The 10845-nt window shown below is 34.3% G+C and overlaps 2 protein-coding genes across 2 annotated transcripts; both read right to left on the bottom strand.

Moving 5' to 3' along the window:
- Window positions 1-2117: 2117 nt before the first annotated feature.
- LOC139869016 (uncharacterized) lies at window positions 2118-3362 on the bottom strand. The gene is made up of 3 exons (XM_071857350.1): window positions 2685-3362; window positions 2288-2473; window positions 2118-2171 (listed from the first exon to the last, which is right to left on the bottom strand). The coding sequence occupies exons 1-3, from the start codon at window positions 3360-3362 to the stop codon at window positions 2118-2120; spliced, it is 918 nt and encodes a 305-aa protein (XP_071713451.1).
- A 1821-nt stretch (window positions 3363-5183) lies between these two features.
- On the bottom strand, window positions 5184-9468 carry LOC139866212 (phytochrome-associated serine/threonine-protein phosphatase). The gene is made up of 10 exons (XM_071854364.1): window positions 9151-9468; window positions 8237-8383; window positions 8058-8125; window positions 7508-7565; window positions 7043-7153; window positions 6910-6960; window positions 6608-6751; window positions 6139-6234; window positions 5814-5885; window positions 5184-5653 (listed from the first exon to the last, which is right to left on the bottom strand). The coding sequence occupies exons 1-10, from the start codon at window positions 9229-9231 to the stop codon at window positions 5570-5572; spliced, it is 912 nt and encodes a 303-aa protein (XP_071710465.1). The 5' UTR covers window positions 9232-9468; the 3' UTR covers window positions 5184-5569.
- Between the last annotated feature and the right edge of the window lie 1377 nt (window positions 9469-10845).

Below are 10845 nucleotides of genomic sequence, written 5' to 3' on the forward strand. Positions count from 1 at the left end.
GGTTACCGTGATAACCCGTACCTGAGATGATGATCTCGGGAGGGTGGCTAACGAATTGCCCGCCGGTCGATAGTCGGAACCTAACGACGACAAGAGGGAGAAAAATCCTACAAGATCCGTAGGTAAAAACCCTAGATCGTGAGAGATCGTGAGAGATCGTGTAGTGGCCGTAAAGAGGCATTTAGCGTGAGATGCGAAGAGCCGTATGCGATGGATGCCGAATGTGTTGCGGTGGAGGGGCGTGTGAACTTGATGTAGGTTTTGCCCCATATTTATAGATGGGAATTACGGTTTAGGTGACTTGTGGACTAAGTCAATCTTAAGCCCTAATTAATAAACCCTACGCCATCAATAATACATGATTTACTGTACATTATTTGACTTATAATTAGGAGTAGCTGTCATCCATATTTACTTTATCACAACAACACAAAATTATTATTTATATTTTTAATGTGTACCGTCACTTTTAAACATAAAAATAAATTTCAAACTAAATAAATATAAGGAATTAATGAAATCAACTTAGATAATGGATAATTAGAAAGGTTATGTCGCAAAAGGTATAAGGTGGCGTTTGGTTCGATGATTTGAAATCCCAAAAAATTGGAAATCCTGGGATTTGAAATCCTATCATGCGTTTGGTTCGGGGATTTGTAAGATATAAACGTAAAGAGTAAATGGTAAATCGTATACGTAAAACTTAAATGTAAAACATATGTTGTAAAAAGTAAAACGTAAATGTAAACGTAAAATAAAATAAAATGTAAACCATAAACATAGAACGTAACGAAAAAGTAAACCGTAACATAAACATAAACGTAAAACATACAACGTAAAACGTAACACAAACATAAATCGTAAAATATAACGCAAAACTAAAAGGTAAACGCAAACGTAAGACGTAAAACGTGACCATAAAACGCAAACGTAAAACGCAAACATAAAACGTAAACGTAAAACAAAAACGTTAAATGAAAATAGAAACGAAAACAAAGACGTAAAATGTAAAAGTAAAACCTAGCACGAAACGCAAACGTAAAACGTACGTAAACGCAAAACGCAAAACGCAAACGTAAAACGTATGATTTAGAAATCCTCTATTCATAGGATTTCAAAATCCTTCCATAATCCAAAGGATTTAGAAATCCTTCCCTCATAGGATTTCAAAACCCTTGGGCATTTGAAATCTTCCAACCAAATATGGGATTTCGTGGGTTTTGCAATGCAAATCCCACGAAATCCCACGAACCAAACACCCCCAAACACTTCCTTATTTATAGGGTTAAAGCCAAAAATAGGCTACAAACTTACACAAATATACCGATGTCGCCCACAAACACATTTTCGTCCTACTGTCACCTACAAACTTATAAAAAATGTGCTAATATAAACAAAATACTTTTTTAACCGTCAACCAAAATGGTTGATTACGTGTCTGCTGATATGGAGCTTAGTTGGCATACCATGTCATTAAAATTTTATATTTAAACCCCTTTATCATCATATTCAACCACTCGTTCATTATCTTCTCTTCCCTCTCTTCACCTTTACGAACCCTAATTCTTCGAAACTCTAAATTCGCTCAATTTATTTGCTTTGTTTTACACGTTTCACTCAATTAATGTCTTCTTCATCATATACATCTCCAACCTACACTGAGGATCCTCCAATTTTATGAGAATGTGGCCAATTAGTGAAGAGAAGAATATCTTGGACAAAAAAGAATCCTGCAAGGAGATTTTTGGTGTGCCCCAATACATCTGTAAGTATAATCGGTTTAAATTGTTGATTTTGATTCAATTTCAAAACCCTAATTCGTACCTGGAAAATTTTAAATAGTTTTCAGGTAATAAATGTGGGTATTTTCATTGGTTGGATTCTGAACTAAATAATGAATGGTATAAACTGGTGTTGTTTGAACTTCATAAGAGCTTAAATAATGATCAATGACAGAATTACCAAAGTATGTTGAACCACAGAATGCGAGCAGAAGCATTAGAAGCTGAAAATGAGCGCTTGAAGGTTGATTTAAAGATGAGAGATGACAAGATGCTTTTCTATAAGAAATGTTGTTTAGGTTTGATAATGTTGAAGTTGCCATAGATATGCCTTGTTCATTGCCTATGTTCTGCCCCAGATAAACACATATTTACAGCTTCAATTAAACCCTAATACATAAGTGCAAGAACATAGATAAGCATATATGTAATGTTATGAACATAGATAAGCATTTATGAACATATATGTAATGTTATGAACATAGATAAACATAGAAATAATATACCTTCTGACCATCAGATATGATAGTCAGAAACTCTCCATTGCCTAAGTCAAGATCCTCAGCTAATGAAGCAATGAACCAACACCAATTGTCTTTATTTTCCACTCCAACTACATCCCATGCTATAGGATAAATATGATTATTTGCATCTCTACCCATGGCTGTCAACAATTCACCTTTACATGTTGCCTTTAGAAAACATCCATTCATGCCAATAACCCTTCTACATTCATCTTTCCATCCATCTTTCAACCCTTTGAAACACACACACACACACACACACACATATATATATATATATATATATATATATATATATATATATATATATATATATATATATATATATATATATATATATATATATATATATCCTTGAAAAGTAAGAGTTTCCATTTACACCTTGATCAACATCTATCTTAACTGTAGAATCTGGGTTGGATTTCAAAAGTGCATCCTTGTAATCCCATAACCTTGAATAATGTTCCTTCAACCCCCCTTCATGTTTAAAAAGTGCGATTTGTTTGGCTCTTATACACTCTCCCAAACTAACATTGATTAAATAATTCCTTTTGATTTCAGATCTCATGTTTCTATAGGATATGGTAGGGTTTTCAATTATCATTGGTAAACACTGTATTGTTATCCATTTATATGTAACTAAAGAACCAAGGTCAAACTGTCTACTACAGTTATGATCTTTAATAAGTGTTTTGATTTGGAAAGAATATTCACTTTGCATCCATGAAGCATACAACCTAAAAGGGCAACCATCAATTGGTTTAGACCTGCATTTGTACTTCTTACCCTTAACAACCTTAGCCTTTGCTTTCCTCATCAGCTTAGCTCTCCCTCTTTTCTTAACATCTACTTTCTCACCATTTACTCCCTTTTTCTTCCTCTTAAGGTGACCACCAGCACATAATCCTTTACTAACATCCCTCCCACACATAACTTGAAGCTGTCTGCAGTCATTTCTTTTGTACCAAAGTTGGTAACCATTAGCTACACCATAGTTTATCAAGCTATGTTTCAGTTGTTCAAGGCTAGCAAATCTCATTCCTAAAATGGGTTCCATTTTATTTCAAAGGATACCAGGGTTATGAATAGGATATGTTACACCAAATTTGACTTTGTATTTATCATCAATGTCAACATCACCATCCTCAATATCATTGTCAATGTATGTATGATCTACACCATGAGGTTCATCTGGGATTTCATCACCATCAACAGAACCAATGAAATCACCTACACACAACTTTGTTAAGAATGGATCCCTTATACACCTATTAGGGATATCAACATTTTCTTCACCCTCATTATGCAGGTTCACATACTCAGCTACATCATCCTCAACATATGGCAATTCTTCCTCATCTGATTCATATATTATTTTTTTTCCTTTCCTTTAACATCTACCTTGTCCTTTTCACACATGTTCAACATTTCAAGTATATCATAACCATGATGTCCAACATATACATCAATTGTACCATGTTTTGAGCCTAAATTAACAAACTCATATAAATGCCCATCATGTCTCAACTGTCTTAATCCCTCGACTAAATCCATTCCAGGAATACAGTGATAAAGACTACACATTATACCACCCACGGATTCATTTATCAAATTAAAAACTTGATCAAATTGCATTTTAGAAAATTTACCTACTTCTTCCAATGTATCTAGCTCACCATTGACATATTCCAACGGATCAGGCAAAAAAGTGCCGTCATGGTGAAAGTTTATAGTGAACGTCATTCTGCAAGTTTAACGAACAAATTAGGGTAAGAAATACAACGTAATCGACGAATTAAGAATCTAATAGAGTAATAAAAGAAGAAATTTTGTACATTTGTTCAATCGTAATCGTAATAAAAGAACAAATTAGGGTTAGGATTTTTTTTACGAACGGGTTGGGAATAGATGGAGTTTGATTTGGGTTTAATTTGATTTCCCCAATTTGACCTGTTTTAAATCGATTTCGATTTTATATTTAAATTAAGAAAAGTTAATTCCACGTAATATGTTTTACAGGTTTAACCGGTATCAGGTACAAAAATGTTAACATCAGCACATTTTTTATAAGTTTGTAGGCGACTGTAGGACGGAAATGGGTTTGTGTGCGACATCGGTACATTTGTATAAGTTTGTAGCCTATTTTTGGCTTTAACCCTTATTTATAAAGCTACAAACTTTGGACAAATAGAAGGTTTCCAACCCGACCGAACCGCCCATTTTGCCACTTCTAAATTTTACAGGTGATTACCCCGAGATCTATTAATATCTCAGAGGGGCGTGAAAAGGAGATTTGGCTCTTCCTTGCCCTTAGAAGCTCCGTCCTTGACTAAACATATAAATAATTAGGATACTCGAACACAACACAACCACAAAAGCACATGAAGCACTTGATATAATCGGATTAGGGCAACTTTAAACAACATAAGCACATGCGTTATCAGTAATTAGTTTTCAAAGGCACATCCGAACGCCTACTGATGTTCTATTAGTACTTATGTTAATCTAATTGTCTTCCTGTTGACGCTACAGGTCCTTGCAGCTAACCTTATTGCATTGTTTTGGAATGTAATTTTGTCATATAAAGCTCACAAAGAGGTAGTAGCAGCAAAATAGCTTCTTTACTTCATCTTCTTGGCGTGGTTTTTTTTTTTTAAACTGTATGGCATATCCTTGTATGCAATGTACTAGAGTTTCACGAGTCCATATTGTCTTCCTGTAGAGCATACAAGTATTAATTTTGCTTGTTGAAATCTCCTTTAATTGCAAAATAGATTGATTTTTCACCACTATGTAATTAGTTGTGTTTATTTTTGAAACCTTATAAATGAATGAATTGTATAACATATATAACCCCTCAAAATCCCGGCCCTGTTGACCGTTGCAATGAATAAACCCAACGAAAAAAAATCAAGCATTCCTTCACATAGATACCGGTCATACTCTACGCCTTCTAGTCAATGAACGTTATCTTAAATGAATTGATAACACCTGGAGTTGTCGAAGCAGTTGTGTCGCTATCGAGCGTCAATGAGAATTTCTCATTTTAACGAAAAGTCAGAATGGTAGAAATTACATTACAGTCTACCACTAAGAATATCAACAACACATGAATATGATTAATTATGTAACACAGAAAGAAAAAAAGAAAAAACAAGCAATGGAACTTGCAACAAAAACTAAGTACTGAAAAAATGCAGTTTGTTTTCTCCATCGCCACACGTATTGATCAGCACCGACATATGCGTTTCTTCTTTCCCTACTTCACAAAAAGTATGGTACCCCTGTCCTTGGACCTCTCATCTGATTGTTTTCCTCGGTTTCTGTGAAGAACTTTACCTCTCTCTCCTGTTAAAATCAATGATAGACCACAAATATTGTGACGAAAGAGTAATAATCAATCAAATATTGTTGTGCACATTCCATTTTTCACCAATATATGTAAACATACAGAACCATATAATCGCACAAATCAATAATCAAGTTCATGATAGGGAACAGGATATACCATGTTCTCGCTGAAACTCAATATTGAAGCCACATTGCCACAGCGGTAACAGTAATTCGGTGCAGACCAAACCTTCATGATCAACGAAAAATTAGAAGTTAGTGATCAGTAGTAGCATTTTAACCCAATTACCGACGAATGGGTCGGTTTTAACTTTTTCTCTAATGGCCAAACCAAATAGTTGGATAATATTGATATAGGTCAGCATTGCCAAAGTAAAATATTAAGTTCATGCAATAACTCCTAACATGTTGAAGAACATTTCTGATACCTCAAAGGTAGTAACAAAAGGGAGGCTGAATGTAAACAAAAAACAGAAACTTACTGTTACAAGTCCTTTATCTTGAAACATGTACTTTAAGCCTTCTTGGACAAGTTGGTGGGCACGGCATACTAAATCAAGCTTGTTAATGTGATTGAACTGAAACATCACAAAAAAATATTTAGGACCATCTAACTAATATAGTACAAGAAAGTAACAGAAAACAAGAAAACAAACAGAAATTGCATTTTTTTTATTAATAAACATGTTATTGTTTGTGAAACAATCATTGTGCTTCTAAATGAAAATCAAATTCATGAGGCCTTTGTGTCTTGAACCACCCAATTTCACTCTTTTGCCAAACAACCATCTGACATTTTCAACTAATTTCAAAACACTAGAAATCTAAAACAAAGTTTGCAAAATCATATGTTAACACCACCAGAATAATTGCTATATAATGCAAAACGAACCCATTTAAAATTTATCAACTTTACGAGGACTGACTGCTAAAAACTAATTACTTCATTACCTCGGATGTAACTCGAGATCCAAAAAGCCATCCAGCTCCACGAGGACTGACTGCCCATGTTTCAATGTCTTCAGGGTCACTCCACATCAGGTCGCAAAACGGTCCTTCGTGTGGGATCTCACAGTTCCGTTCAATCACTCTAATCTGAATGATCAAGTTTTTAAATAAAAAAAAAAAGGGGAACACATAAACAAAAAAAGGGTAAAATGCAAGAGCAAGGAAGCTTGGATCACAATTGCAGCCAACACATGAAGATGAACATGCATGAGTTTAATATATAATTGTAGCATATTAACACACACCTGATCAACAGTCCTAACGTCAGGTGAAAGACCACCGTGGACACATAATACCTGTTAAACCAGAAGTAATGTTTAATAATGTTACATACACACGTATATTGGGTACAGATAAACAGAGAACGTGAAACATTACAGTTCCATCTATTATTGCTGACAAAGTTAGATAATCGAAAACATCTGTGCAATATCTCCATGCATTAGCATTCCCATATTTCCTTTGGCACTCATCATAAAACCCATAGACCTGCAAAATATTTACCAAAGAGCAAAATATATCATAGAAGTAAAAGGTATATTAAGAAAGCTACTTATTTGGAAGAACTTTCTGAAAATTAAGACACAGGTTCATAGAACTTTCTGAAAGATGTATATACTAAAAGAGATGTTATGTTGTTCACTTCGATGAAGGTTTTTAGTACAGTAGCCAAAGCTCACTTTTCAGACAATAGTGTACAAACCTCTTACAACAGCTTCTCTGTCACATTTTTATTACTTAATCTTTGTTTCTCTGATTAATAATATTCTAAGAAATAAATCTCTTTCAAACGGTATCTGAAATATCAACTCAAGATAATAATTAAATGATGATGCATGTTACCTGAGTTAATTGCCTACTTTCATGATTGCCACGCAGAAGAGTGATATTTGCAGGGTATCTGCAAGCACACGTACACCAAGAAATGAAAATAAGTAGGAGAAAGAAGCATATGAACTTCCACAAATAACAGCACACGTAAACAAAAAATAGACAATGGAGCACCATAACTTACCTAAATCTCTTTATGGACGCTGTCTCATAATCAGATAAAGTAATGGTATCTTATCTTATACTCAAAAAACAAAATTAAGGGACAAGCCATTTGCTTCTCCACTTAAATGTGTATGAAGTCTTGATTAATAGGAGTAACATTTGTGCCGAGTTTCCATTCAAAAGATAATCTTGAAGTCAACTTCCTTTTTGTTAAATTTATGAAAATGCATTTAATATGCACATAAGTTGCATGTGAGTGACATCAGATTAAATGATCCATATAAAGCCAGTCAAGGTGTTCAGAGATATGTGAATGTATGTGTATATAAATTCATGCATAAACGGTTGTAATCACAATTAAAGTGGGTTGATACCCTTTGTACACAATATCAAATACCTTGCTTTTAGAAGCAAAAGTATTGTGAATACTTCCAAACTGTTGTAACCACGGTCTACAAAATCCCCCTGCCAATGAAAACAAGAAACTTCCAGACACATATACAGTTGGATAATTCTTCAAAACTACAGCATGAACAAATAAATGTGCAGAATTGTATATGCAGAGCATAACTTTACCATAAAAATGTAATTTGTCTCGGGCACATGACCTCCCGTCTGAAAGAGCTTCATTAGATCATGAAACTGGCCATGAATATCACCACAAACAGTAACTGGACTATTGACTGGCTGAACGTTCGACTCCTCAATCAAGATGTCTTTGACCTATAAGTATAACGATAATGAGCAAATGATAAAAGTACATGATCATAAGAAGCACCAACTTAAATATGTTTTACACCCTTTAGATTTCTTATTCTTTTGAGTATCCAAACTATAATAAGTGAGGAAAGACCTAAGGAGCCAAAGCTGTACACTTCTTTAATTATTTAATACTGCTTTTTATTGGGATATCTCTACTCTAATTGTTATGTGCAAGAGCGGCTCAACTAACAGATAATGTCAAGTAAACATGTATTTCCACAAGCAAATTTCAATAATTTCCAGAAATGTATACCATTTAACAACATAACTATCAGAAAAACTAACATGCAACTTAGAAAAAAAATCAGGTTTTCAAATTTCTGTACACATACAACAAGTTCTAGATCAGAGCACCATATAGCCAATGTATAATAATATCTATATAAGTTCTAGATTAGTTATTTTTTGTCATAACAGTTTCACGGAACTTGACTTATCTACCACAAATCCACAGTACATATTCAAATGAACAGGATACACATCCATTTCCATAACATAATCCTACCAACTGTAAATTAGGGTTTTCCAATTTACTCATCTGGTACAAAATTATAAGACCTAAATGCTAACACGAGAAAATAATCAAATTAAAACAAAATCATAACCATAGACCGAGCCCTAATTCATCCATAAACAAAAGAACATACAAAGATATAGATACGAAAAAAAGAAAAGAACAAAAAAAAAAAAAAAAAAACTAATTAGAAAGATAAAGATAATAGACGTACGTATTCACATAAGAGCTGTAATTCATCTTCGGTCAAGTGCTGGCCTTCTTTGACCTTTGATATCCACAGATCTAAATCCATATATATATATGGATACAAAAAAATAATAATAATTATATGTAAAATTGAAGATGAAAGAGGTTTTTAGGGTTTGGGAACTGATCACCGATTGGTGAATCGACGGAGACACAGAAGACGACGGCCGTTGATAGAAATCTGTGATATGAAAAACAACGGAGGCACGTTGTGTGTGTGCGTGTCTACTGTCTAGGTGAGTAATTTCGCCTGTTTATGTATTTATATACTTGGTTCATATGATACATCAATCTATATATCTATATCTATTTTATATATACTGTATCTAATATCTAACGTGAATAATAAATCTATAAATCTATTTCAATTATCTCAAATTCTCAATAAAGTGGTCTCAATGGAATAGTTCCTTACTTCTTAGTCCTTACTGTCACATCAGGGTCACTAACACTTTTTTTTTTCGGGACTAAATTCATGACTAAACACTACCAATAAAGACATACATCCTTATAAAAATTGGGAACAACTATATTAATTATATATAGTATGGTACAAATATTAAAAGCAAGTGTACAACCTTTTATTCAATTACTCCGTTCACAAATATTTTAGAGAAGGGCGAAGCAGCAGACGAGAAGCATGGTGGCTCCTTGGGCGGCACCTTGGGCGCCTTGCTTCCATTAGTGTCCTCCTGGGCAGAGGTATGGGCGGGAGGGAGGACACGACCATTGAGATTATAACTTCTTCATTTTTAGTTTTAATATTATTTATGATGATGACGATGATGATGATAATTCTCAAAATTAATAACCAACCAACATGTACAACAAATTTAACCGTGTTAACGATAGCATACGAGCATAATAACTAAAACTTTTTTTAAAGCAAAAAACCTTTTATTGATCCATTATGTGATTACATTAAGATCCTATATCACAACTATACAGTGGAAACTCGAAATTAAACAATATACTATGAAAGTGTTAAAAGTTGCAAGCCAAATTCCAAAACAACAGGAAGTGTGGAGCTTGGGAAGACTTGAGAGAACAAGTTGGGAAGGTCATAGAAAGCAGTGTTGATCGAGCAGTGACAAAGCAATCATGACCAACCCATTTAACCCCGTTACCTTGAAACCCAGTTAACTGAGCTCACAACAGACCGAAAACATACGAAGATAAGAGGGGTTTATTAGTCATTGGTGTCACTCGAGGGATGATTTTTTGAATAGTTTGGATATCCAAGAGAAACTATGAGTTTGTATTTCGGTTAAGATGGCAGTCGGAACCTATTCTTTTGATGGCTTGCCAAATAATGGTACCCGTTGTATTATTTGCAAAGGATTGGTTTGTTTTGAAAGCTTCTTCCATGTTAGTGGTAGAGATATTGTGTTGATTCCACCAATGTAGTATGAGTTTCCAAATTTGTGAGGAGAACCTGCATTGCAAAAGTATGTGATCCATCGTTTTGATATTGGAGTTGCAAAGAGGGCAAAGGGTGGAGTCAAGGTCGATTCCACGCTTATCAAGTTCGACTCTTGTAATATAACCACGGAGATGGTGACAAAGTGATTTAAAATTGGGTAAAATTCTTAGAGGTCTCATATTCGAATCCATGAAGCGAAACCCCTTAGTGGCAACAGGTTCACATGTGATAACTCTC

The sequence above is a fragment of the Rutidosis leptorrhynchoides genome, chromosome 9 (genome assembly GCF_046630445.1).
Source record: "Rutidosis leptorrhynchoides isolate AG116_Rl617_1_P2 chromosome 9, CSIRO_AGI_Rlap_v1, whole genome shotgun sequence".
NCBI lineage: Eukaryota > Viridiplantae > Streptophyta > Magnoliopsida > Asterales > Asteraceae > Rutidosis > Rutidosis leptorrhynchoides.